The sequence below is a fragment of the Erpetoichthys calabaricus genome, chromosome 1 (assembly GCF_900747795.2).
Source record: "Erpetoichthys calabaricus chromosome 1, fErpCal1.3, whole genome shotgun sequence".
NCBI lineage: Eukaryota > Metazoa > Chordata > Cladistia > Polypteriformes > Polypteridae > Erpetoichthys > Erpetoichthys calabaricus.
In genome coordinates this window covers 51,406,463-51,433,357 of record NC_041394.2, presented here as the reverse complement: position 1 = coordinate 51,433,357, position 26,895 = coordinate 51,406,463, and the positions used below count along the sequence as shown (strand labels likewise).

Below are 26,895 nucleotides of genomic sequence, written 5' to 3'. Positions count from 1 at the left end.
GTTTACCTTTTCTGTTACTGAATAGGAAGAGGAGGACAATACAGCATTCAAGAGACACCTTTATGCAAGATATCAAGTCAGTGTAGGGTGCGCTACGTGACAATGTTGATAATACTCATTTTGTTACTTTTTTTTTTTTTTTAAGCTTAATGTTACTCTTTTTCAGCACACCTCAGATACATTAGTGCCCTCTGTATAGATCACAGTCTCGAGCTCTAAGGTTTGGCCAGCTTACTGAGATATTAAGAATTCAATCTCAATGTTTTCAGCTTTAAGGATGAAAAATGAACCATGTATTTCAGTAAAATAGGTGTTCCGAGTAATTCTACTAAGTGGTCTCTATAGGAAAATGTAAAATCCATGATCATGACCAACATACTCTACATTCCAACCATAAAGCAAGCACCAGCGGGGGTGTGGAAGAAGTTCATGGGAAAGTACCTAGTGTAATGTCTTATCTATAGCCCAGCAGCCATTCTATTACTCTGGGAGGAATTCAGTAAAACAGATGAAAATTTATAAACTAATCTCTATTAAATTTACCATGACCCAGAGAAAAATACAACTTTAAACAAAACATTTGTTTCAGAACAAAACTTACTTGCTCGAATCATCTACACTGAACGACCCACATTCCTATTTTTCATACCTGCTTAAAGATAAAACCATGCAAACACACTGGAATGAGAATTTGTGCCATGAGACATTTGACAGTTTATTTTAAGATTTGGTTTAAGAGTAAATTAAGTACTTTAGTATTCCATTATAGAACTTTCTTCTACGTTTATTTAGGTTATCTTCCATGTCCCCTACAGTGATGCTATTTAAGATTGCCTATTATGAATACTCATATGATCAATGAAATGTGCCAATTTGTCATGTGGCACAAGTAATAGTGCCAAAAATCTTTCTTCCTATTCTGTTGAGGCCACAGGTATAAATCTTTTGCTTAACTGATGTGTAGAGCATACAAGGAATAGATGCTTAAAAGAATGTTTGTAAATGACAATTTCCCAATCAACGACCCATCTTACTTACCCTGTTCAAACTAATGTTTTGGGAAATTAAGATCTAAGTTGCAAGTTCTAAGGTTACTGAAATGCCAAAACACTGTCATATTAAAACTACAGTTAGAATCTTTAACAACTGTAATTAACTGCAGGAGTCTTTTCACATTGCAAAGAGTTTGTTGTCTGTGTTCTCTCTCTTTTTTTGCCTGTCAAATCTCCAATAGCATGAATGTGACTATACAGTAGACCCCAGCGAAGTCGCGGTTCAGGGTTCGCGGACTCAGTCGTTTGTAGATTTTTTCTTAGAACCCAACTATTAATTGTTAGCGGAAAGCGCAAATATCCTCCACAATTTTTTATGGCTTTTTTCGTGGCAATACTGTGCTGTAGAGAGAACAGGAAGCAACCGCTGAGGGAAACGCGGTTTGGGATGGTGAAAGTAGCCAATCCGAGAGCGTTACTCATTTCTCCTTGCTGCTGATTGATTGCTGCCATGTGACGCGTGTCCAGCTGAGTGCCCTCGTGTTTTCCATTTTGTTATTGTTTCTTTATTCTTAAACGCACATGATGTCGTTGAATCGCACTGCACCTTCTAAGGCTTCTGGAACTGAGCCTAAGTGCCAGAATAAGTTTAAAACACTCCAGGAGAAGGTTGAACTACTGGATTTGCTCCGGGAACTAAAAAGTTATGCTGCAGTAGCGCGCCATTATGACTTTAATGAAAGCACCATATGCTACATAAAGAAGAACGAAGCAGCGATCTGGAGTACCATATTTGTAAGTTTCTGTGATGGTGCCAAAAAGGTAACAACCGTAAGGAATAAAAATATCGTCAGGATGGAATCTGCCTTGGCACTGTGGATCACCGACTGCAGGAAGAACATTCCCTTGGACGGTAACATCATCCGTGAGAAAGCACGGAAATTGTACCAGCAGTTCGTTACAGGAGACAATGTAGCAACTTCCTATCACAATGTTCCTGAAACCTATAAAGAAAAGCCAGCACAAAACCCCACCAGAAGATGACCTGTACAAAGATACAACTCCTCCTGAAGCGACTGAAGAAGAGGCGCCACCCGAGGAGTTTTGAATCCTGTGGATTGTACTGCACAGCTCTTCATCATCAATATCATTCATCATTGGTGAGTACCCGTACATTTTACTGTATTTTAATTAAATGAAATTATTATGTCTGCGGTGGGTTGGCACCCTGCCCGGGATTGTTTCCTGCCTCGTGCCCTGTGTTAGCTGGGATTGGCTCCAGCAGACCCCCGTGACCCTGTGTTCGGATTCAGCGGGTTGGAAAATGGATGGATGGATGGAAATTATTATGTATTTACTCTGCTTATAACAAAGAAAACTATAGCGCATACCAGAGAAAACGTGCTTGCATGAATTACAGTACGTATAGCAGTAACATCGGTATTTTACATTCTAGCACCGCGGGAGACAAAACAGTACAGTACTGTACAGTATACGTGTTTACCTAAAAACAGAATGTAAAGGTAATGTATTAAGGTAATTTTTTAGGTAATGTATTAATGTATTAAGCTGAGTTTGCAACAAAATTAAAGTGCTTTGGGGGCACACTGTATTTAGGGTTGAAACTATAAAAATAGGCATTTACAAAGCATTTAACCACATCCAAAAGTCGCGGTTTTTCACAATTTGCGGGTGCTCTAGGAACGTAACCCCCGCAAATTTTGGGGGAGTACTGTATTAAAACAAAGATTTCTAATTTAATTAATGATATAGGTTTGAAGCATCAAAGCTCCAGAGTCCAAAGCCCAAATATTGAAGCCAGCCACTATCTATACAAAGACTGCACATTTCTTTCAGTCTCAGAGGATTTATCACTTAGTTGTCTAGTTTTAATCCTATATCCTGAAGGCACACATAACAGGTTAGTCTAAATTGTGGGGAATGTGTGACTGTGCCCTGTAATGGACTGGCTTTAGTCCCCAACATCCTGTGCTGGATTATGGTTCACTGTGTGTGGTGAATAGTGTAAATATCGGTTCATCTGTGTGAGCAGTGCCAATTCTCTCCTCAGTGAAGTGTATTATACAATAATAAACCAAAATGGAAGTAGCACACAAATTATATCTCATGAATCCTTTTGCCTATCATTCTAAAACACATGAAATACTTCCTTTAATCATGGTTTCCCAAAGATAAAGAAAACCTGACATTTTTTCCACATCTGTTACAATCATCTTTGCAACTAATTTCCAAGAGTCGTATTTTGGTTAATAAGGCCTTTTGTGTTATGCCGGGCAAAACTGCTATTAGGGATTCCATGTCAAAACTTGCATGTGTCATGTAATAATCATTTGTCACTCAATTCATAGATGGTACATATTGGTTTATACAAATAAGTCTATATCAAGCTCCTCACAGGCTAACTGATGCCTGAACATCACTATGAAACTATCAAATAAATATGAGATTAGTACAACCTGTCTGCCACCGACATCACTAATCTGTAGGATATAGTCTAATGCACTTTACATGCAATTTTCTAAACTTGCCTCATTTTAAGACACAATGTCTCTTACTATACAACATAGATTAAATCTTTCGATTATGTCAAGTCAAAAGTTATTACAAAAAACCTATGATGGGACAATGTTTTCAGTATATGTATCATTATAGCTTTTAATGGACATACAGTTGAGTAAATTACAACATGGTTGAAAAAAAGAATAAAACAAAACACTCATGTGTTGTGTGTAGCTCATAAATATATTTTAAATGATGAGCATGTCCCACCATACAGCAAAAATGAAATTCATAAATAGAATAAACTAAACTTTGGTTTCCTATTATTCTTCTGTGGTCCTAATTTAAAGTTCTTGTGGGTTTTTCTAAATCAAACTAATTCATTATATTGAGTCTGTCAATCACAAAATATTTATCTAGTGCATGCTTGGATCATGATATTTATAAAAGATGACAGATTTGCCGAGTAGCACTACTGACCACTACATACCTGTGTACATACCTGAATGTACACAGCCTGTAATTGAACTGAACTCTGAATGGTCTTCTACAAAAGCTGTAAAAAGAAACTGTTTATGGAAACTGAACTTAAGAAGAAGATAGATACAATATAGAAGATAAAATTGTTTATTTTTAAACACAATGCACTCTAAGGCAGGGCTTCCCAAGGGGTGACACAAAGAGGAAAGCGGTGTTGTAATTCGTTAAAAAAATTAAGTGAGGTGCGTTGTCTGAATTTATTGTGGTGCAATCAGTGTCTTGCAGTGTGCCATCATTGATAGATCATTTATTAATTTGTGCTCCTATTCAATGGATATGAAAAGAATCAAGCAAGTGCACGCAACTGTCACCTATAAATGTGCCACAGAAATGAGCATACTCTTGTGTTCCTTGTTATGGGCAGAATGTTTATAAAGACAAAGTACTTTTTTCAAGGCAATGGAATTTGGACCTTGCAATAATCCATAGAGGGGTCTTATATTGATTTCTGTGCAAGTCCCGATTGTAAAATGTCACTGATTTCAAGGTTTGATTGACATTTTTGCCGAACAGGAAAAGTGGGGGACTGAATTAGATGCGACACATTCTGCTTACACTCGGTCCATCTCTCCTACTGGCAGGAGCGCAGCATTTTTTAAATTTGAACTGCACTGCAGGTATCATTTGGGCACAAAGCTCTTCGGCTATGTTGCATTGCTTTAATGGCGGACCAGCGCCCATTGCTTCAGTGGGGGTCTCCAATCCCTCACTCTACCATTGATCTTGTGTCATTTTCTTGCAGTGCTTGATGCTTCACAGGATACCCCAACTCACCCCAATCATCAACCGAGTGTCCATGCTTCACAGGGGACACATTAACAAAATGAATTACATTTATAAAGGTAAATTTCTCAATTTATCTTTAAAATTATATGCACAGAGTTAAAAGCTTATTTCTTTGATCCTCAAATGTGATATTACTTTTGTAGGGACTGCGGACACTAATCAAACATTTTCTAGGGATACAGGGCATAGAAAAGGTTGGGAACCACTACTCTAAGGAATGCCATGTTAGTACATTTGTTACAATCCCAACAACTCCTTTGCAGTCAGTCAACATCACAATCTGTTCCATATAGTTCCATTAGAAGCACTGCAATGTTTTACATTATTTAAAAATAATCTCCATAACATTGTGATATTAGCAGTCAAATGCTACAGGACAACATACAGCAAAACCAGAAGAAGCACATTTATAGAAAAGTATGTCTGATGTTCAAATTGTGTTGAAGTTGAAGCATAGGTGTGTGCAAAAATGCAAATTCATTACTTCACACTAGAGTGATTTTGCTCAAAACTCAACATTCTTCCAGTGTTTCACAATATACTGGAAATAATTTTTGGGCACAATTCATTTTGCCATATTTCCTCATGTTCCCAAAACGACAAGAAAGATGCTCTGCATATCACAGACAAGTCTTTAGTTAGATGTCATTATATCAACTCATTTTTTTCTAGTGAACATGGTGTTCCATTAAAGAAATGCAGAAACCAGAGCTCTGCCAGTAAAACTAAAAACAAAACTAATTCTATGGAGACACAAAGCAAATAAACATTAGTTAGAACTTGAGCAGCCCAGAAAGCATAAAGGACTCTTCCACGTCACCCACTTAAATAAGTATGGCTTTCCTATGAAATGTCGAAGTTTCAGGAAATTTTCAATATTAAAAATGGGCAATTTGCTCCCCCCCCCCCCCCCAATTTATTTTAAGTGAGAAAAGACTCTCCTGCAAGTATTTCAATTTCAACATTAAACACACTAGAATAAAATAAAGTCAAAGCAACAAAGCATCAGGGAATCACCCAGTTAAAAAAAAAAAAACCCACACACACACAAATTGCAGTAGACCATTCCATCACACTTTGGAATAATATTTTTAAACTATAACACCCACCCTGATCAACAGTTCTGTTCAATTTAGTAAATGCTGGTTTTAGTCAAAGCTACTCTCATGTCTATTTATTTTAGCACACTTCACTTTAAAATCCACACAACGCCCCCAGCCCCCCAGTCAATTAAATTAAGCAGCTGCACATTTTCACAACCCTGCTGAAAAACAAATACCACTAGTTAATCTCATTCTGAGCAAAAGAACAAAACCTTTTCAGGTCAGATTTTCTGACACTTGCTATCTGTTGACCTCTTTGGCTTAAGATGGCTATAGAACCCTGAAGTTTAGTGTTTTCTGTATGAAAAGAAACTGCGATGTGTAATCTAGTAAAACCAACGACAAGGTGGTATATCTGTCTACATAATGTGCACACTACTTATTAAACAACAAGTAATTTTAAATAATAAGCTGAGAAGCCTTGATGGTATGGTTTGTAGTGGTTGGAGAAATGGGAAATTGTGACAGAACAAAGCTTGGAATTTAAAACCATATTGAAGACAAGTGGAAAATAGAACATTAAACACTTATGTCTGAACAAAAACATCAGGACACCTTAATTTTGAGTAAGATAAAATACTTCCAGTCTTTCCAACTTTAAACTGTTGTAAGAAGAACAGTGTCCGCAGAAAGCAAATCTTTTCTATTGCTTTCTGTCATGAACTTAATTTATTAAGACTGTACTCACAAAGAAACTAAAGAACATGAATGCCACAAATGTACAATAGACATGTGTAATTTAATTGCAGTCTGTGGAGCCAGAATGACCAGGATCTGAACTACATAACACAAGGATGTCACATTTAGTTACTACTACTGACTTACTGTATGACACTGAGTAAACCAATTAATCTGAAAGCACTCTAAATATAATGAGGTCAGGTCAGCTTGGGAAGCATGCACTAGTACAAAGCATAGCTGCTCCCACCACACGATGAAACAGCTCAGGATCCTGGATGGCAACACCCCAGGCAGACATGCAGTCCAGTCTCACCCTCTGAAAATAACCGTCTATCTGCTGCAGCCAAGAATTACAAGGGTGTCCCCTTGGCCTGGTCCAGACGCTTCGGTCCTCACCAATGAGGATCTTGCGAGATGGAGCACCCTTGGGGAATTGCGGCACATCGCTATAACCGACGCGCCCACAATATACAGTTAATGTGTCTCACTCGGGTCTCCATAAGCAACTGTTTGTTTGACACAAAGTCAAACCAACAGTACCCAAGGATTCTCCAAGCAGACACAGTACCGAAGCAGTCCAGTGTTTGTCTCAGGTCACTAGATGTCATCCATATCTCACAACCATAACACAAAATAGTGAGCACCAGGACTTTTGAACAGATATCAGGGGAGCCACACAGCCCTTTCCAGTGACCTCATGACTCCCTTCCCATTCTCTGCTAATCCACATAACTTCATAGGAAAAGTTACTTGAGCCATGAATGTCACTGCCAAGGTAAGTGAACCTCTTGACGAGGCGGACATTCTCTCTACAAAGAGAAGCACTGCCGATGACTACACCCAAGAGGTTATTAAAGGCTTGGATCTTGGTTTTTATCCAGGGCACTCACAGGTCCAGACCGTCAGACTCCTCGCTCAGTCTTTCGAGCACCCCGATCAGAACCTCCATGGACTACACAAAGATCACAGCATCGTTGGCAAAAATCAAGATCAGTGAATCTTTCTTCACCAACAGATGCCCAACAGCCACTAGACACCACAACCCTGCCCAACACTCAGTCCATGCAAGCATTGAACAGAGTAGGAGCAAGAACACATTCCTGATGAACACCAGAATCAACTGGGATAAACCGAGGTTTTGCCTTCACTCTGCAGAGCATTCTCAGTACCAGTGTAGTGGCTGGCCATGATATCCAGCATCTTCAAGGGGGATCCCACAAAATCTCAGGATATCCCTTAGGGAAGCTTGATCAACTGATACAAATGCTTTACAAAAATTGACAAAGGCTGAAAAGAAAATCTGCCGATATTTGCGTTTACACTCAATGAGAACTCTCAGTGCAAGGATGCAGTTGATGGTAGACTTTTTAGGCATAAAAGCCAGACTGCTCTGGTCACTTGATGTTGAGCAGGTGATCATGGATCCTATTATGAATGACCCTAGCAAGGACCTTACCAGGCACCAATAGCAGTGTTATCCCCAGGTAGATGCCACAATCCAGGAGATGAACCTTCCCTTTCCAGATAGGATGACAAGTCCCGTTTCCCAGTCAGTAGGAATGATTCATGCCAGTCTCACAAATGGAAGCAAAGGTTGCTTGCAATGCCAGGATGACAGTATTATCCCTAGAATGGAGAAGTTCACCCCAGATATCACAGATCCCTACAGCCTTCACTACTCTCAGCTGATTCACTACCTGTGCATCTCAGCGAAACTGAATAGCTCACAGCTAATTGGAGGATCAGCCTCAAGAACTATGGATCCAACGTAGCCAGCCCAGAAGGTGACATGCATACAATAAATTACCTTGGTATATTGCTCACTAGAAAAATTGGTTATGAAAGTAAATAGTGCCCCCCGCATACTGGGCGACAGCTGTTTAAATCCAAATCTGCCCCTAACAGAATGTTTAAGGGAAATCATCTCCTTTATGCTAGTCTGCTACCAGAGCATAAGCATACATTACGGTACATGGCATATCCTTCAGTGCCTGCTTACTCACATCAGTTTATAGTGGGCTTCAGTCTGTGGAGGTTTTATCGAGACCAATTGATAATCCATTCTTACAGGATTTCTTTTAATTAGACTTCTAGTTTGCCAGTTCAAGTTTGCATTTGTAATTCTGAATACACTAACACCAGAGGCATTTTTTCCACAATACTTACTAAAACAAGTTTGTGTTAGGGAATTTTCATTCTCATAACCAAATCTTTGCCTCTCTTATGTGACTGTTAAATTCTTTTCATAAATCTTGCATCAAAATGAACAGCAACAAGTAATCAGCAAAGCAGTATAGTGCTAATACCTCACAGCTTAAAAAGATTATGGAGATTACAATTTTCTCCACAGGTCATTACTCACTCGTTCCAAATACATCATGTTAGTTTAACTGGTGACTTAGAATGTGCAAGTGTATGCATGATGAACTGGTCTCTGGCTCCTGCCTTGTGCCTGATGCAGCAGGGAAGTGCCAACTAACTTTATGTCTGTAAGTGGTTTAAATAGGTATCAAAACTGATCAATAGATGGATGAACAGTCAAAAATCAAATATATAATAATGAGCTGCACACCAACACTGAAAGATTAGTTGTCTAATTTTGGTCCATGTAATATATTCTAAATTCTCAGATTAGTTTCTGAAACAGGAAAACACAAGCCTAGCTATCAATGTAGTTCACAAACAACAAAGAGGTAGTTAAGACACTGGTCTACAAGAAAACCAGCAGGTGCTGTCGAACTCCATTGTCTGAACAGAATATATTTCCCCCCTTAAGATGAATATATATCCACATGCAGACAATAAACCATTTCTCAAAAACATAACATTTGATGTTTGGATGACAGCATGAAATCTGACAACTTTTATATAAATGCATTAGTAAAAACATGAAACCTTTACACATGATTAAAATAAAAATCAGGATCTTGAAGCTGGAATATGGGGTGACACTGTAACCCTGTCATATTCATTAACATCCTATTAGAATTTAATGGAGATCAGCCAATTTCAAATGTTTTTACTTTAGTCTACTGATTCAGTGATCCCTCGCTATATCGCGCTTCGCCTTTCGCGGCTTCACTCCATCGTGGATTTTATATGTAAGCATATTTAAATATATATCGCGGATTATTTGCTGGTTCGCGGATTTCTGCGGACAATGGGTCTTTTAATTTCTGGTACATGCTTCCTCAGTTGGTTTGCCCAGTGGATTTCATACAAGGGACACTATTGGCAGATAGCTGAGAAGCTAGATTGCTTACTCTTCTCTCTCTCTTGCGCTGACTTTCTCTGATCCTGACGTATGTGGATTGAGCAGGGGGGCTGTTCACACACCTAGACAATACGGACGTTCGTCTAAAAATGCTGAAAGATTATCTTCACGTTGCTATCTTTTGTGCAGCTGCTTCCTGAAGCGACATGCTGCACGGTGTTTCGCATACTTAAAAGCTCGAAGGGCACGTATTGATTTTTGACTGAAAAACAAACTGTCTCTCTCTGCTCCTGACGGAGGGGGTGTGAGCTGCCGCCTTCAACAGCTTTGTGCCGCGGTGCTTTGCATACTTAAAAGCCAAACAGCCCTATTGATTTGTTTGCTAGAGATTGTTTTCTCTATCTATGTGACATTCTGTGCTCCTGATACACACTCCTTTGAAGAGGAAGATATGTTTGCATTCTTTTAATTGTGAGACAGAACTGTCATCTCTGTCTTGTCATGGAGCACAGTTTAAACTTTTGAAAAAGAGACAAATGTTTGTTTGCAGTGTTTGAATAACGTTCCTGTCTCTCTACAACCTCCTGTGTTTCTGCACAAATCTGTGACCCAAGCATGACAATATAAAAATAACCATATAAACATATGGTTTCTACTTCGCGGATTTTCTTATTTCGCGGGTGGCTCTGGAACGCAACCCCCGCGATGGAGGAGGGATTACTGTACACAATTTAGAAGATTTTGCAAAATTGCCAAAATGTAGTAAAAATTCAACCTCTTCAATGAACACAAGGCGCAAATATATTGTGCTAAACTTGTGGGAACTTAAATGAATTTAAAATGCTTAGCTTTGATGGGTAGTGAAGGGAGTATTTGAAATAAATGAGATAAGATGAGGCAGTGCAAGCCTCAAATGGTAATATACACATTGTAATGAAAATATGAAAAGAATAATGCAAAACAAAATCATTCACACTGTAAAATAAGACATACCAACTCCAGCACTATTATTATTAAACACAAAGTTTAACAATGTGAGCTAGTAGCCGTATCACCCACTTCTCTCCAAATTTGTGAGCAAATTAACACAGGCAGTTTAAATTTATTTACTAGTCCCTGTGGATATTGCATGTACTTCTTTTAGCTACACCCTTTCTTCAGGTGGTCCAAAGACCAAGCTGATCCGACATGCTACAAAAATCCAGCAAGTATGCGGTCCGCAAACCAAAGGGAGATGACATGTCTTATTTCCACCTTAAAAGGCATTGCTTACATTTAAAATTAAATATTTACTGGGAATGTATAAATGGATAGCCATTACAAACCAATACCTGTCCTACACAACTTCACCAAACATTGCTGTGTACGGTAACTTGTTGTGGACTCCTAAAATGTGTTACTGTATTTCTAATATAGCAGGAAATTACTTAAAAAGACGTGGAGTGTGGAGGACAAGAAACAAAAGGCACTCTAATCAAATGTAGAGTCTACATAAAGCAGTACCCAAACCCAGTTTGGCTAAAGGGAATAAATAGACACTTAAGCTACAATAAATATAAAAGGGAATATGTACGTTTTGTGATTCTTTAAAGAAATCCTTACTTCTTAATGAAAGCACATGCGTTAAATTGAAAGAAAAAAAAAAAAAAAAAACATACATTGCCCGTACCTGGATTTTTTAAACGGATTACTTACAGGCAAAGGCATTATTGTCCCATAAACATCACTTTAATATGGCAAAATGCAGGCATAAATGAATGGCAATACTGTGAGGCCACAACCCAATATAAGAAGATTAAAAGATTAATGGGAGAAAACATCCACAAAGTGTCAGCATTAAGCTGAAAAAACAGCATTTTTCAGTCACACTGCTATGGTCCTAAAACAGCTTGTGCTTATTCCCAAAATGCATCTGTCTAGAAGAAAGTAGTGGAATTAAACTGGAGATTTCATAAGCAATTGACCCCTAACCTGTTAGAAATCTCACTCAATCTCTCTAGCCAAATAAAATTTCATATAAGACAAATGTTTCTCAACAGTAGCAAGGTCACTAACAAAATAAAAAAGCTTCCCGTCTTTGCTTTTTATTTTCATAAATAGAGTGAACAGATTTTTTTCTCCCAGTACACAAGCAACACATCATCACCTGCTTATGCCCCAGCTTTCTTTTAATCTATTATTAATAGCACAGTACTCCATCCAAAGGCATCAGAAAGAGGTTGACAGCAGCCAAGCGAGATTCACCAAAACCCCAGGAGCTGGTCCAGTCAGCAGGCTCCAAGATGGGGGTGTCTCTACCGGAATGCCAAATACACCACTCTTCCTGAATTATTGACAAATCCAGCCGGCATGTTGCTGCATGACTCTCTTTCAGTAGCATTATCAAATGTCTCTTCAAAATTGGTATGGAGCTTGCAAGATGGGCATAAAATCTATGTGCTCCGTTTTGTAGTTGCCACACTTGTGTTTAATAAACTGATATCCAATGTGTGTATTTGCTGAAAATACCCAACACTTGCAGCCTTGTTCCAAATTAAAGCTAAAAATCCTATCAACTTGATCCATAATAAATATCTTCGTAAATAAAACAAACACATGGTAATGCACATTCTAAATCTAAAACGAAATGCTTATAGTAGTTCTTTTTTAATCCCAAGCCAAACTTGCACAATGGATTTGTTTACTCTTAAATTTCTATGTACATTAAACACTTGCTTGCCAAACCCACAGTCGCTTTTTGGTTAGGGCAAGTGACGCCTGTGGCATGAGAGCTCTGTGAGCGAAGTTGTTCCAATCTAAAACCCTGACCACAAGGGGTCTCAGAACATTTTTCTATACAGGAAAAAAAAATGAAGAATAAATGGCAACCTGTTCAAATACCCCTTCATCCAAACCACTGACATTCTAAATACATTTTACTTTAATAAACATCCACAAGCTTAAGTTGTGGGCCCAACTGTTCTTCATTGGTCATCCTTGACATTTTTTAGCCAAGTCTTAATGATGGCTTAAATTTTACATGTACTAAGTATATACTATGATATTTCATAACTATTAAGTTCACTAAAATGTTTACTTGCAGAAAGTTGTGTTTGAAAGTCAGGTTTTTGTTTGAGGTGTTTTACTACAATGCCTTGGTCTCTCTCTAGAACAGCCCTGCAGAAAAAAAACAAATCTCTCATAGACAAAAAAAACTGAATTGCTTTGTATGAGTATTCCTGAAACTAAAGGCTTTTTTTTGGTAATGAAAGAATGAATTCTGAGGTCCCTGGTACCAGCCCCTGCCTTAGTGGTCAGAAACATCATCCTGCTTATACTATTGGGTGATCTTAGGACTTTCATCCCAACAAAGTTACATCCTCATTTCACTTCACAGTTTTGCAAAAAGCAAGATGACCAACAGCAGCATTGTGTGTGGAATCTGTTGAAAATAAGGACTAACTTGCCAAGTCCATTTTGTTTTCCCCAAGTAACTGACTCTGTGATACCACTGTCTGCATACATAAATCTATTTAAATCAGTTAGACAGGTATCAATCGATCGCAGATGAGGTAAGATACAAGTGCCTTTGAATGCAGCTTGGCAGTGTGAACAAGAGATACTGGCTTGAGAACATCAGGAACAGTCACAATGGTTGGACTTTCTCATACAGAGCAAAGTCACTGATGTCAACACCTAAAAAAATCCATACAATGGCTACTCTGTGGATCCAAATGTAAGTGGCTAATGAAAGATAGAGACCAAATTGATTGGAGATTGTAATCAAGCAACTAAAAACAAGAGTACAACAGTGGTACTGAATGAGGCACGTGAACATACAACTCATCCACTTTTTCAAAGTAAGGTAGAAAATGATTCAATCTAGCCTCTGTGCCATCTGTGAAACAATAATAAGAGGTGCACTTAACTAAACAACACTAAATTGCTAGAGATCATTGTCTAGTCTAGTTCCTATACTGATTCATGTGTATTGGAAGGCCAGTCCGTGCATCTTTCCTGATGGGTATCGACATTTTAGGCAGAGTAGTGTCGTGTGCTTTTTTGGCATACTTTGAATGCAAAAACGGAAACATTTGAACACAGTGACAGTAGCAGGATTTCATCCCACAACCTTAGGATTTTAAGTCCAAAGCCTTAACCACTACACAACACTGCCTAGATAAATTTTTAAATTTAGAGCCTCAAGAGAAAAGGCAAACGGATATTGTTCCACATTTATCTGTGGATTTTTGTTTTTCTTCTTCATATCTTATAAGCTTTCTCTATGGGCCAAAACAACCATATCATAACACAAAGGTTTATCATACATGAGTCAAGTAGACAATATGCACTCTGAGTACACCCAAATTCATGTACAGAAAATCTGTATAAAATTGATTGTGATTAAATCGACTAATGACAACATACTGAACACAAGTTAGGTTATGAACAGGGGGCTAAATACTCAACTTTATGCTTTGTCAGTTTTTGTTGGACTAAGACTGAAATTTAGTTAAGAAAAGTGCGATCTAGGAGAAAAAGGTAACCTGGCCAGTAAGACTTCACGATATTGGGGAAAAAAACAATGAAAGATAAACTCGATGATGATATAAAAACAATAAACGCGGTAAATCAGAAATTAGGGTTGTATACTGTGCAGTATCATCAATTGTACAAGCTGCCATACAGACAGTAAACAGATTGTTAGCTGTATGTTTATTAAAAAAAAAACCAAAATGATAGTCAATATTGCAAAAAAGTGAAAATGTTTCACGCAGAAAGCAATACATGCTTTAAAATATTTACAAAAATAATTCTGTAAATTATTCTGTGCCTATAACATTACATTTTAAAAAAATAAAACTATCAAATCAGATTGTAACAAAACAATCCAGGCCTTGCGGTGCAACTGCCACCAACATTACATAACAGGGGGCAGTGCACTTCAGGAAAAAGAGAGAAAGGAAAAAATTCTTTGTTTTAATCTTACTTCAGATATTCAATTTACTAAAAATCTAGTTAATCTTTGCCAGTACACCCTAAAAGTGTCTGCCAAACACGGTAAATATAAGTAGTGCAAGGCATAGCAGAATGGCAAACATTTTAACCTTGTAACTTTCTGTTACTAGCTAGTTAAATATCTGAAATAAACACTTACCAATGGCCAGGTGCAGTTTGTGTCCAAAACAATGTAGTCTGGGCCAGTCATTTACTTCACTAGCTTTGATCATATTTTTTCACATTGTCAGTAGTAAAACACACTAGCCCATCTTCTCAAACACCAGTTAATCAAAGCCTCGCTTAATCCCATATTTATATTTTCCCCACTGAGGTCTTTGAGAAGCAGGACGTTAGTCTATTTCAAAGTCACGTCGATTAAGTAAATTATCAGGTTTGTTCAGGGTTCGATTGTCTTGCTTGACCAACGATCAGTCATGCATGCAAAAAATTCCAGCACCCGTTTGCAACACTAGTCATACATCTCCAAGTTGGCGACTTGGGAAAAATATTATGGGATGGAATCTAGTATAGTTTATAGAGATTATTGATAAAGGTACACAAAACCTTTTTTTCTGGACAGTATTTATCAGCACCATGTTTTTACACAGGTAGTGGGTAATGGCCAGCGTGGTTTCTTTTTGATGTCGGGTCTTGGGCTTGTATGGCGATGTGCATTCAAAACTTTTTGGAAAATCGATGGTCGCTTTAGATATGGTTCAGATTTTCTCTTCAGTCTGACCATGCTGCTTGCACAAATTTATGAACAGCACTTTTCGTACTGCTCTTTATGACTGTGCTTCAAATGGTAGAACAGGTTTGTTGTGTTTACTCTCAAAGAAGCCACCACCGCTCAACAGGATTTACAAAATACTTGCATTTGTAAACGGTCTTGCCATTTAAAGCCAAGGTACTGCCACACAATAGACTTGCTAGCTCAGTCTCAGCTATATCCATGCGCTTGCTGCCTTTGCCAATAAATGAGTTGACAGACACTGAGCTGCTGTTGTGCCTCATACACAGAAGACGTAATTGTTTGCAATGAGTGTCGTCAGTGTGAAAAAGAGTCTCTGCTTTCAGCCTTTTAGTTTGTAGTTCAGTTACTTGTATAATTTAAATTGCAGCTTAAGTTTATCACAGCCATATATTTGATGCAGTGATAGGTTTACCACTGGAATGTCTTATAGCAGTAATTATAAAACTGCAATTAATCATTCACCATTACTGACCACCATATGCAAAAAGAGAGATCCACTAAAGACCTGTACAATCCTCTACATGCTACATTTTTATATAAAATTTAAAATAATTTCATGCAATTATGATGCTTCAACAGGAGGCAATTAGCTTCCAAGGAAACCAGCATCTGAGCCTCAAACCAGTTTTCACTTGTATTGGTGTAATAGTGGTTTTTACTTCTCCTGGCACAATAGTTTTATTTCTAGGCTTTTTTTAAATTAATACTGTAAGTTTTACTATTGTTCTCTTACAAATGTACAACTGATATCTCAAATTCACAAGATGGAAAGTTTGCATTAAGTGGCCTTTAAATGCTTTCTGCAGTTCAAAACCAATGGTGTAAGGTAACCAAGGAATGTCAGCATAACAACGCAGACTTTGCCATTGACTTCACTAGGAAAGTAAGCAACTGTGCTAGCTACTGAGATTTAAAAAGTATGTGCAATGTTTGATCCAAGATATTTGCCATTTTAAGAATTAAATCAAAAGGGATAATTTGACCAGAGAGAGAGAGGAAAAAAAAAAACAAAACAAACAAAAAAAAGTATAAAATCAGACCGCCCTAAATGAGTGACAGGAAGGGAGGACAAAGGACTAGCCCAACATCAGACATCACTTAACCCAGCAACATGCTTCTGAGGAAACCAAAATGATTCAAAATCTTTCTTTGAAATAATAATTTCTATTCATTTTAATGCTTTCAAGAAATAAAATACAAGCAGTGTTAATACTGCATGAAAGGGGGTGCTTATCTTGAGCACTCACAAAACCGTTATGCATGCAATATGTTACCTTGTCAGTATGACAGTAATTCTAATAGGCATTCATAAAATAAGATGCTCTAACAAGCCATATTTGTAAAATTCAAGAATTTGTGTTGAAACACCACAGCCTGCAAATTTGTTCGGCGGTGTGCATGACATCATTTTGGGATAACCTAATCCAATTATCTGGTCTACTGGATGAATTTACAAATCCATGTCATTAATATATAGAAAGTCCCTTTGCATGGTTAACAATTTAAAGTTGCTGAGGCCTAGGAAAGTAGCAAATTCATAAGCAACAATTGGGTGCTTGCATGAAAGGAAAAGCTGCAGATACTTTGTTTTCTTAATGACCACTCACCAGCCAAAGTTTTATTTCTCTAGTTTTAGGCAGAATATTTGAAAGCTTGAATTGTAAAGTAGTACAAAAGAAGCTGCAGAAAAAAACATGAATATCTGCAGCAGCAGTGGCACATGGGAATGGGTTTTGGTATTCAATAAATGTACCAGATATTAAAAATAACTGGTATGCAATAGTCTATCCTCAAAACTAATCCACATGACCTGGCTTTACTCTGACAAGTCTTTATGGCATAGAGCAGCTTTAAGAGCAAGAACTTTAGCATTTCATAAATACATTAAAAATTAAGGACTGCCAAAACTGCCTTGACACTTTGATATTATAAGAGACAGATTGCAATTCCTAAACATCCTAAACCAACCTATCACTTGGCAGTACAGAGGAGTTTACTCTCCAAGTGCCACAGTATGGAATGAGGGTTACATTTCACCATGTAAACCGGCTTTGACCTATAACTGCCGAGACAGACAAATATATTTGAGTGACTACATGGAGTAAATTGTTAATGAACATACGTTCACAAGCTGAACAAAGTAACTAGTTCATAGAGAATTCAGATTTTCCTCCACAGAACCAAAAACTAGGCATCTGTGTATACTTCAGCCTTCTGCTAACACAAAGAAAATTTTAGGTGCTTAGAACAAGATTATGTAAAGGTGGTTTAATCAAAGGCAGGAAAAGACTCCATCCACTCATTCATTCATTCCTTTGTCCATACAGGGTCACAAAGTCTATCCTAGTGAAATGTAACAATTACAGTTTTATTGGTTGAATTGTCAGCGTTTTGACTCTCCAGATTCTATTTTTTTCACTTTCTTTCTCATCTGTAAATGTACTGCAATGCTTTTTTAACCTCGTCAGTCACAATATTTCCAACAACATTTCTTTTGTATGAAAATTTGCTATATTACTGTAGAATGAGGTTCTTTACAAATCGTAAAACGTAAAAAATAAAGGCAAAAATAAAAGGATTCCTACTGCAGATTAAACATAAATGGAATTTAGGGAGTATGGAAGCTTCTAAAGGTTATTATAGCAAATTCGATTTCAGGCAAAAACAGCATTATTTTTGTTGACAACAGAATTAAAGAAAACTATTTCATTAAATATTTTTGGTGTACATACAGTACTGCTAACCTGAAATCTTAAAGAGCCGCCCCATTATATTGTCATAAATTACCAAAAAAAAAAAATACAAACAACCAGGTAATTTTGTTATGCTGAACGCTTTTATGAATACAATTTCTTGTGGTACTCTTAACTCTCAGCATGGTCCTACTCAACCTTATAAAAAAAAAAAAAATAGTCCTCATGTGGTCATTAATCTAATACATTAAGCAAATAAAATCAAAATGTTTGCAACAAACAAGAAGCCACAATGACACCATTCAGAGGAATATTCTTAGTTGTGTGGGAACAAGAAGGGGAAAGAAAAAAAAAAAAAAACAACACACACAAATAAGTTAATGCTGAGGTTAAAAAAAGGACAACATGCTATTTATGTAGCTTTTCCTCTACATTAAAAAACAGGAAAGCGCTGCTGCCATGCAGCATGCTTTGCTTAGAATTGCAGCACATGCAAATGGGTAGAAAATCATAATAAATTAGGAAAAAACAAAACTGTAATTTACAGTTCAAAATTATCTGAAACAGATTAAAATTATGGCCTGTGTGTTCGGATAGCTCTGCTTACCCATGCTTTTATTTACACCATTCAAAAAACTGCTTCACTGTTCAGGCCTGTACACTGGCTCAGCACTACTTACAGTATATGTAAAATGAAAGAACACCAACCTACTCCCTATACACTGCTTTTGAGCATTATATGCAGGGGTACCCTGCATTAATTGGGGTTGGGGGCACAGATTAAGCTCTGGAACAAAGCGTAAAATTCAATATTCTCTGTACAAATGAAGAATCTTTACAAAATTTGATGAAGTTAGGTTAAATGGCGTGAATTTGCATACCAGACAAGTGCACAAACACAAAGATGCAGCTTTATATGTTGGATAGAGGAAAGTCCTTTTTAACAGTTGGTACTAGTTTGGAGACAGCACTAGTAAACATCTGAATCTTGTGCAATGGAAAAGTTTGTACAACGTGTATCACTGTGTTTGATGAGACCGATTAAAAAGGTTATTTTCAACTTTAACTATGAGAACTGACAGCATCGTATGCTCTCAAAAAAATCTTACTTTGATAATAAATCACATTAAATTTTATAAGGAAACAAACGTGAAATATTTTAAAGGTGGTGAAGCGGCTATGCTGCTGCCTCACAGCTCCCGAGTACATATTTTTAATCTAACGCTGGTTTATTGTCTGGAATTTGCATGTTCTCATCATGAACGTGTTGATTATTCTCTGGTTACATTGGATATACACACATGGACTTATTAGGTTAACTGTAAACTTTATATTGGCCTGGGTACATGGGTGTTCACGTGCAGGTGTATCTTTGAGTGGACTCGTACTCCTTAAAGACTTGCAGCAGCGCTGCTAAGATAGGACAGGTTTTGGTCTTCTGAATTTGACAAAGTGGGTGCAGATGATGAAAGCATGCTATGAAAATCCAGTATGCTGGTCTCCACAGATTAATTTTACCTTTACATTTGTGAGGAATAGCATAATTCTACAGCAAGTCTGTCAATTAATTCAGAAGTTTGTTAAAGTAGGGGGAAAAAAGATACCAACATCTGCTTTAAAATAGATAAATTTGAGTGTAACCATTTGCCAATAATGCTAAAACACACCAAATACAAAAAGTTTTAATCGGTACATGCAGTTCTTTAAAGAAATCAACTTTCTATGTACACAGCAGGCTTCATCACTTAGGGTGCTTAGTGTAAGACCGGATTTAAACATTCATCAGGGGCAAACTTCAGCTGGACTGGGCAAAGGAAATCATGTGTTTAAAACTCGGGTGCCATTAACTGGAGAACATACGGAATATGAAAAATCGAGATTTGGCTTAGTGATAAGCAGCACAGCTCTCTAATGGAAACACTGATCAATACAAGCCATTTTTTTTACATTTAAGTACACTATATACAAAAATACATGAAGTGTTACAGTTTATATAAGAATGACTGCTAGTGACATGTTCTACTGACTAATGCAAGTCTCTGGTAGTACCTACAAATGTGCATTTGCAAGCTATAAATGGTTGTGTGTAATCTTCTTGGCCACTCAACAATGCAAACAGGAAACCCTGTGTCCACTAATCACTTATCCAAGAAAGAAAGACAGTGTTGGTTTCTCTTATAGAAATTTTCCTCATACAAGAAATAGTGCCATACTACTGCATTATTTTTTTTTAACACCATTGAGAGGGAAGATAAACCAAAAGCACTGTACATTTGTGCTCCAATGACAAAACTCAACTTGGTATTGTGCCACTCAGCCAAATCAATTTTGTTTTCCTAGTGTTTCCACATACATTACTGTAAAATTAAACTTGGGAAAAGACAACAATCAAAGCCAGTTTTGCAGGTATATTCTTTGTTTTTAAGATAGCAAATATGATTGTAATCTCCAACCCCATCACGTTTACCTTTACATTTAATATGTTCCACTATAGTAATACTCAATTAGCTAAACGTTGCTTATCGAATAATAGAACTATCACAGAGAAGAGGCCTATTAGCAGCCAAATGAACAGAACTACAAACTTCACTCTGTTTTATCAAATAATGTCATTATTATAAAGTGCTTCAAGAAACTGGTCAAAGGTTACATCTGCTCCTCCCTACCCGACACGCTGGATCCTCTCCAATTTGCTTGGAAACAGATCGACAGAGGATGCCATTGCGCTAACAATAAACACTGCGATCACACACCTGGAAAGAGGAAATACATATGTAAGAATGCTGTTCATAGATTACAGCTCAGCATTCAACACCATCATCCCCTCAAAACTCGTCTTGAAGCTTGACGACCTTGGGTTGGGGACGACCATCTGCAGATGGATTTTCTCTTTCCTCACAAACAGGCCCCAGGTGGTGAGAGTCGGCAAACACATGTCCTCATCACTCATTTTAAACAGAGGAGCGCCGCAGGGCTGTGTGCTTAGCCCCCTCTTGTATTCCTTGTTCACCCACGACTGTGTTGCAAAACACAGCACAAACACCATCATCAAGTTTGCAGATGACACAACCATCATAGGCCTTATCTCTGACAACGATGAGACGGCCTACAGAGAGGACGTGCTGGCACTGAGTAATTGGTGCCTGGATAACAACTTGTCTCTTAACGTTCGCAAAACCAAAGAGATGATCGTGGACTATCGGAAACAACAAGGCAGAGAACACCAGGCCATCTACATCAGCGGCGTAGAAGTTGAAAGGGTTAACAGCTTCAAGTTCCTCAGAGTAAACATCACCAAGGATGTGGACCCTTCACATAGACAGTGTGGTCAAGAAAGCGGCTCTACTTCCTGAGGAGGCTGAGGAAGTTTGGCATGAATGCCAACATCACCTCAAACTTTTACAGGAGTGTGGTCGAGAGTCTGCTGACGGGCTGCATTACCGTCTGGTATGGGAGCTGCTCTGCCAGCAGCTGGAAATCACTACAGAGAGTGGTGAAGGCCGCAGAACACATCACGGGCAAGAGTCTCCCTGCCATTGAAGTCATTTACCTCCATCGGTGCTTGCGCAAGACAAACAGCATCATAAAGGACCACAGTCATCCAGCACGCCAGCTGTTCTCCTTGTTACCGTCTGGCAGACGATACAGGAGTCTGGCTGCTCGGACTACAAGACTTAAGAACAGTTTTTACCACCAGGCCATTCGACTCCTCAATAGCAACACCTGAACATTTACATACACTTACATGACACCTACATTGCACTACTCACACACAAACTGTACCTGCACACACTCTGAATACTGACTGGAACATGCATCTGCACTTTATGGAATATGCATCTGTACATATAAAACATTATCTGTGCAATAACTGTCATTTGTAGTTGCTGCTCATTCAACTCATATTGCTCTATAACTTCTTTTAAAACGTACACATTTTATTTTATATAGCTAGTCTATTTTTAACTTGTAATTTTTTTTATTTTTTTTTAAGCTTTATTGGATCTAGGCTGAGTGACTTGTTTTTCTCGTCATACACATTTCATTGTAAGTTGACCCTGTGTTAACCTATATATGACAAATAAACCTAATTTAACTGAAATATCAGGCCCTGCCAAATAAAATTGCACACAGAAACTGTACAACCCCAAAATTTATATTTTATATTATATATATATATATATATATATATATATATATATATATATATATATATATATATATATATATATATATATATATATATATAAAAAGCAATGCATTTAACAGTTAAAAAGAAACCTCATAGGAGGTTGAAGAATGACATGGCCACAGCCTTTCTTCAGGTAAAAGATGTCAAAAAAAATATTTCTTTTCAACAGGCTTACCCTTCTATATTGATTTATAATGTGTAGCACTGAACTGGGTGCTAATATTCCACTTTATTGGCATGAAAATTGCAGCCAAAGTACAGGAGGCCCAGTTCTTTCTTAAAGGCTTTTTTGTTTTATTAATTTGTATTAAACTTAAGCCTATGTTTAACGACACCGTGCACAGTGGGACGCTGACAGGTTTATTGCAGCTTCCGCCAGTCGATCTATGCAGTGACAAAGAAGGGCTCCACACCGCAGAGAAATTTAACTGAATCTTATTTGTTTCCATTTTTCTTCTTTTTTTTTTGCAGGGGCATTCATTTCCCAAAAATGTGGGCTACTTTCCAAATGTCAAACTGCTGCACTTTAACAGCCTCCTAGTGGCTCAAAGTGGCAGATCCCAGCATGTGTCAAGAATTTAAAAATAGGGAGGAAAAATAAAAAGCCCTCTACTTGCCTGAACTCAAGTCTTCAGATGATTAAACATGTCAATAGAGGATTGAAAGAAAGACAAGTAACCGATTTCAAATATTCAAATTAAAATGATAAAATAATGTATTACATACACAATTACACATCCAACTTCCACACATGCTAATACAGGACATCATTATAATTTGTGAATGTTATGCTAAAAAAGGAATAATGGAAGGAAAACTGTTTTACTGTGTACTGCATGATATTTTTGTAGACAATTCAACCATGTATTACTTTCTAATTATAGCATATCTAATTAGTGTATAGCACGCTAAGCTTGAAAGTAAAGGTGACTTTCATAAAAAATAAACTGAATGTAAACATTTCCCCATACATACACCTGAAAGTATATGGGATTACTAGGAAAAATAAAAGAATAACATGAATTCATATTTGTACCAATGATATAATATAACAAAAGCTTCTACATCAGCAAATAAAGGGAAGAAGGTGACCAAAGATGCAGTAGTCTACAGAAATACAAGGCAACTCCATTAAAATCTTTATATCCAACTTAATTTCATTCTAACAGTGAAGAATATGTTCAACTTTATTTTAACTAGTTTGAATATATCAAGGATATTCATAGAATATCTGTCTCTCACACACACACACACACACACACACACACACACACACACACACACGTGTATATCCTTAATATGTTAGTGTTGATTTGTAGCATATCTGTAATTCACTGTTGTAAATTTCCTTGTGCTTTTGTCCATACAACTGTAACTTTAATTAGAACAAAAATAATTTTGACATACATAGTGGCACTTCAAAGGATGGATGATACAAAGTACTTACTAGATGACCTGGAGTAGAGGCCCGGGAGTCTTTAAGTCCAGCTGAGCCCGGAACATCTAGCAGCGGCCACTTCATCTGCAGATACTGTGGTGTTCGAAAAGGGAGGGAGTAAAAGTAAAAATGGAATGAATATTAAAATAATGTTTAAATGAAAAACACAAATGTATAACTGATTGAAAGAAAATAAAAACACATAAGATTTGCAAAACTGTAGCAAAAAGATGGAAAGTAGAATTTGTTAATGGAGATTGCTGAAATAAAAATAAGCACCATGACAAACTAAGAGAGGGAGAAACTGACAGACGGCCGATTAAACAAGGGAATGAGATATTTAATTAAAAGGGGGTGTGTTAGAGTACAGGTGGGAACTGGGATACCTAAGCAGTAGGGCCAGAAAGAGAACATATAACAGAAATATAAAACGGGACCAAGAAAAAAAATAAGGAAAAAGGCAGAATTCCAAAGGTTTAGCATAATTAAATGCAGTTTCTTTGCCTATTAATAATATTAATAATCCTTTAACACCAGTTCTGGTTTCCAGCAGGTTTACTTTAAGGAATCCTGTCCACATAAGCTGTAAAGATAGGGCGGTAAAAACATGGTATTAGGGATAATGTACCCAGAATCAAAGTCTGGCAACTCTAGAACAAAAAGGCCAGAGAGAGATGCAACACACAGACACATAAATGGCATAGAAAAGCTACACATTAACCCTTCACATGGCAAGCAGGAAAACCGTGACATGCCAAATGTAAAAAGTGGGTGATGCTGGTCTGCAGCAACATCAGAACATCCCTGTTGCAATAAGACGCCAAGGAAGGAGGCTGCAGTCATGCTGGAGAGTGTGAGTGATGACTGACAGCAGGACTGTGAAATCAGGGATTGTCGGGGAATGTGGAGCAGAGGGAGCACAGCTGTGTGAGTTAGTCTCACCAATGGGGGGTGAGAGGGAAGAAAACAGCTGGAAGGAAGTCCCAGCATGCATCACACATTCATTGCAAACTGGCTGGGTGGGATGTAATTGACCAGCTCTTACCATCCACAAGGGTAAATGTCAATGCTAAGTATTCAACAGATGCTTAGAAAAAAGCTTAAATATCTGTTCAACACTTAATTTACACCATCACATACTTAGGTAAATTAAAGTATAATCCAAAACAAAATAGAAACAATAATGTTTCACACATCTTCCACCACTGTGGTGGGTGTTTTACAACATGTAAGCAATGGCATTGCTGGAATGATTACTAAAGCTAACTTGGTCTAGACCACAACCGTGAGTGAATTTTGTTTAAAACTAGGTGGGAAAAATTAGATAGCTCAAAGTGTCACATTTCAAAACCAACCCAACGGCTCATGAAGGCAGGATTCAAAGCAGAGATTACAATAAATTGTCTGATAAACCTTTCTGCTTCATCAGATTATACATTGGTATTCGAAAATATCAATGGACTTGTTATAAAAGTGAATGATGCATTGTTGTAAGTGCTATGTGTGCTCTCTGGCGTTTAGTTAGGACAATAGTGTCAGATGTAAGATTGAAAGAAATGGCAGCTATGCTCTTGAAAATATGAATTGCAAAATATATGTTCAAAGTAGTGATGACTGAACTCCACTGTGTTCGCTTAGATTTTGGAGAAATTACAGAACTGTTTGCAACTCTCACTAAACTTGGTGAAATGTATTGAAATCAATTAAAGTGTCCCTGGAAATATCTGCCAAATATACAGGACTAATTATTGTAGCTGAAAAGGCAGCATGGGCTGTGTGGCAGCAGTGCCAACCACTGCACCACTGTGCCTCCATGAAATCAAAGAAGAAAGAATACAGAGTAATGTAAATCATATTTCGTCAAAACACATGCATTTAATGCTGAAATTGTAGTCAAAACCCAGAAGAGAAAAAAAATATATATATACAATCGGTCATTTTATGTTGATTTATGGGAGAAACTATTGCTTTGTGTGATTTTCAGAAAAGTTTTTTAAATTTTCATCCTTGGGAGAAAAGGAAAAATCAATAAATCAGCCCTAAAAGAATTAAAAGGCAGAAAAATCAAACTGGTGTGTCATGATTGAAGCTGCTGGCTTGTTCGACTTTTTTTAAAGTCATGTTGAAGTCTCTCCAAACTGTCTGTGCTGATGCTTTGCACTTTCTTCTATCAAAAAGGTAACAATGTCTTGTAAATAGTAATAGATCTTTCATTATTATTATTATTATTTCATGGAGTCTCCTGAGTTAAGGGGGTGGTGTCAGGCTCTTTCAAGGTTTGTTTTCATTTCCCACATGGTTAATTATGCATGCATAGGGCACGCGTCTCCTTCTCTTATATTGATGTGGAACTCTAAGATCAACTTGCCCATTTGGCGACAAGCAGACATAAGTCGTTATTTATGCTAGATATGTTTTATAAAAATAAAAGTTGAGAATCTGCATTATTTACTTATCTGTTCAACAGTAGTTCAAAGTACACAAGAAGTGTCACAATCCATCAAAAGGACAACCGTTAAGAAAGCTGGTAATGAAGAGCCACAGGAGATCGATTTAATTGCTCAAAAGAATCAACAATTCTGCTTAATGAAACCAGTAAAAGAATAGACAAGACTGTACAACATCTAACTTCTGACTGCACGTCTAAATAAATAACTAAAAGGTAACGTTCCTGTCTAATTGGAAATGCAAACATGCATGCCAGAATAGTGCCACAGTATTTAAACACTTGGTATACACACAAACCATAATGCTTATCTAAACTTTATATGCTGTTGTTATGCCATATATTGATGTGATACTCAAAATAATGATGATATAGCCGACAGAAGCACTTCTCAAATGCATGGAGCCAAGTAGCAGCAATAGTCCACGTCTGTCTCGTAGCATTCATTACAATGTATAATCATTAAGCTTTAGTTACCTTGTACTACTGAGCTCCTGAATTGATAACAGCAATACCAGCTTTTTATTTTCTCTCTCATCATCAAGCCTTTTGTCCA

The 26,895-nt window shown here is 37.4% G+C and overlaps 1 protein-coding gene across 3 annotated transcripts in view; it reads right to left on the bottom strand.

Annotated features, from left to right (window-relative positions):
• LOC114649914 (transcription factor 7-like 1-A) overlaps positions 1-26,895 on the bottom strand; it is a 109,446-nt gene that overhangs the window by 35,913 nt on the left and 46,638 nt on the right. For 2 of the 3 annotated variants that reach the window (XM_028799293.2, XM_028799299.2), the window contains exon 4: positions 23,903-23,986. The exons of the other annotated variant lie outside the window; for it this stretch is intronic. In XM_028799293.2, coding sequence (XP_028655126.1) covers positions 23,903-23,986 — 84 coding nt within the window. The remainder of the gene's footprint in view (positions 1-23,902; positions 23,987-26,895) is intronic. 3 annotated transcript variants of the gene reach the window in all.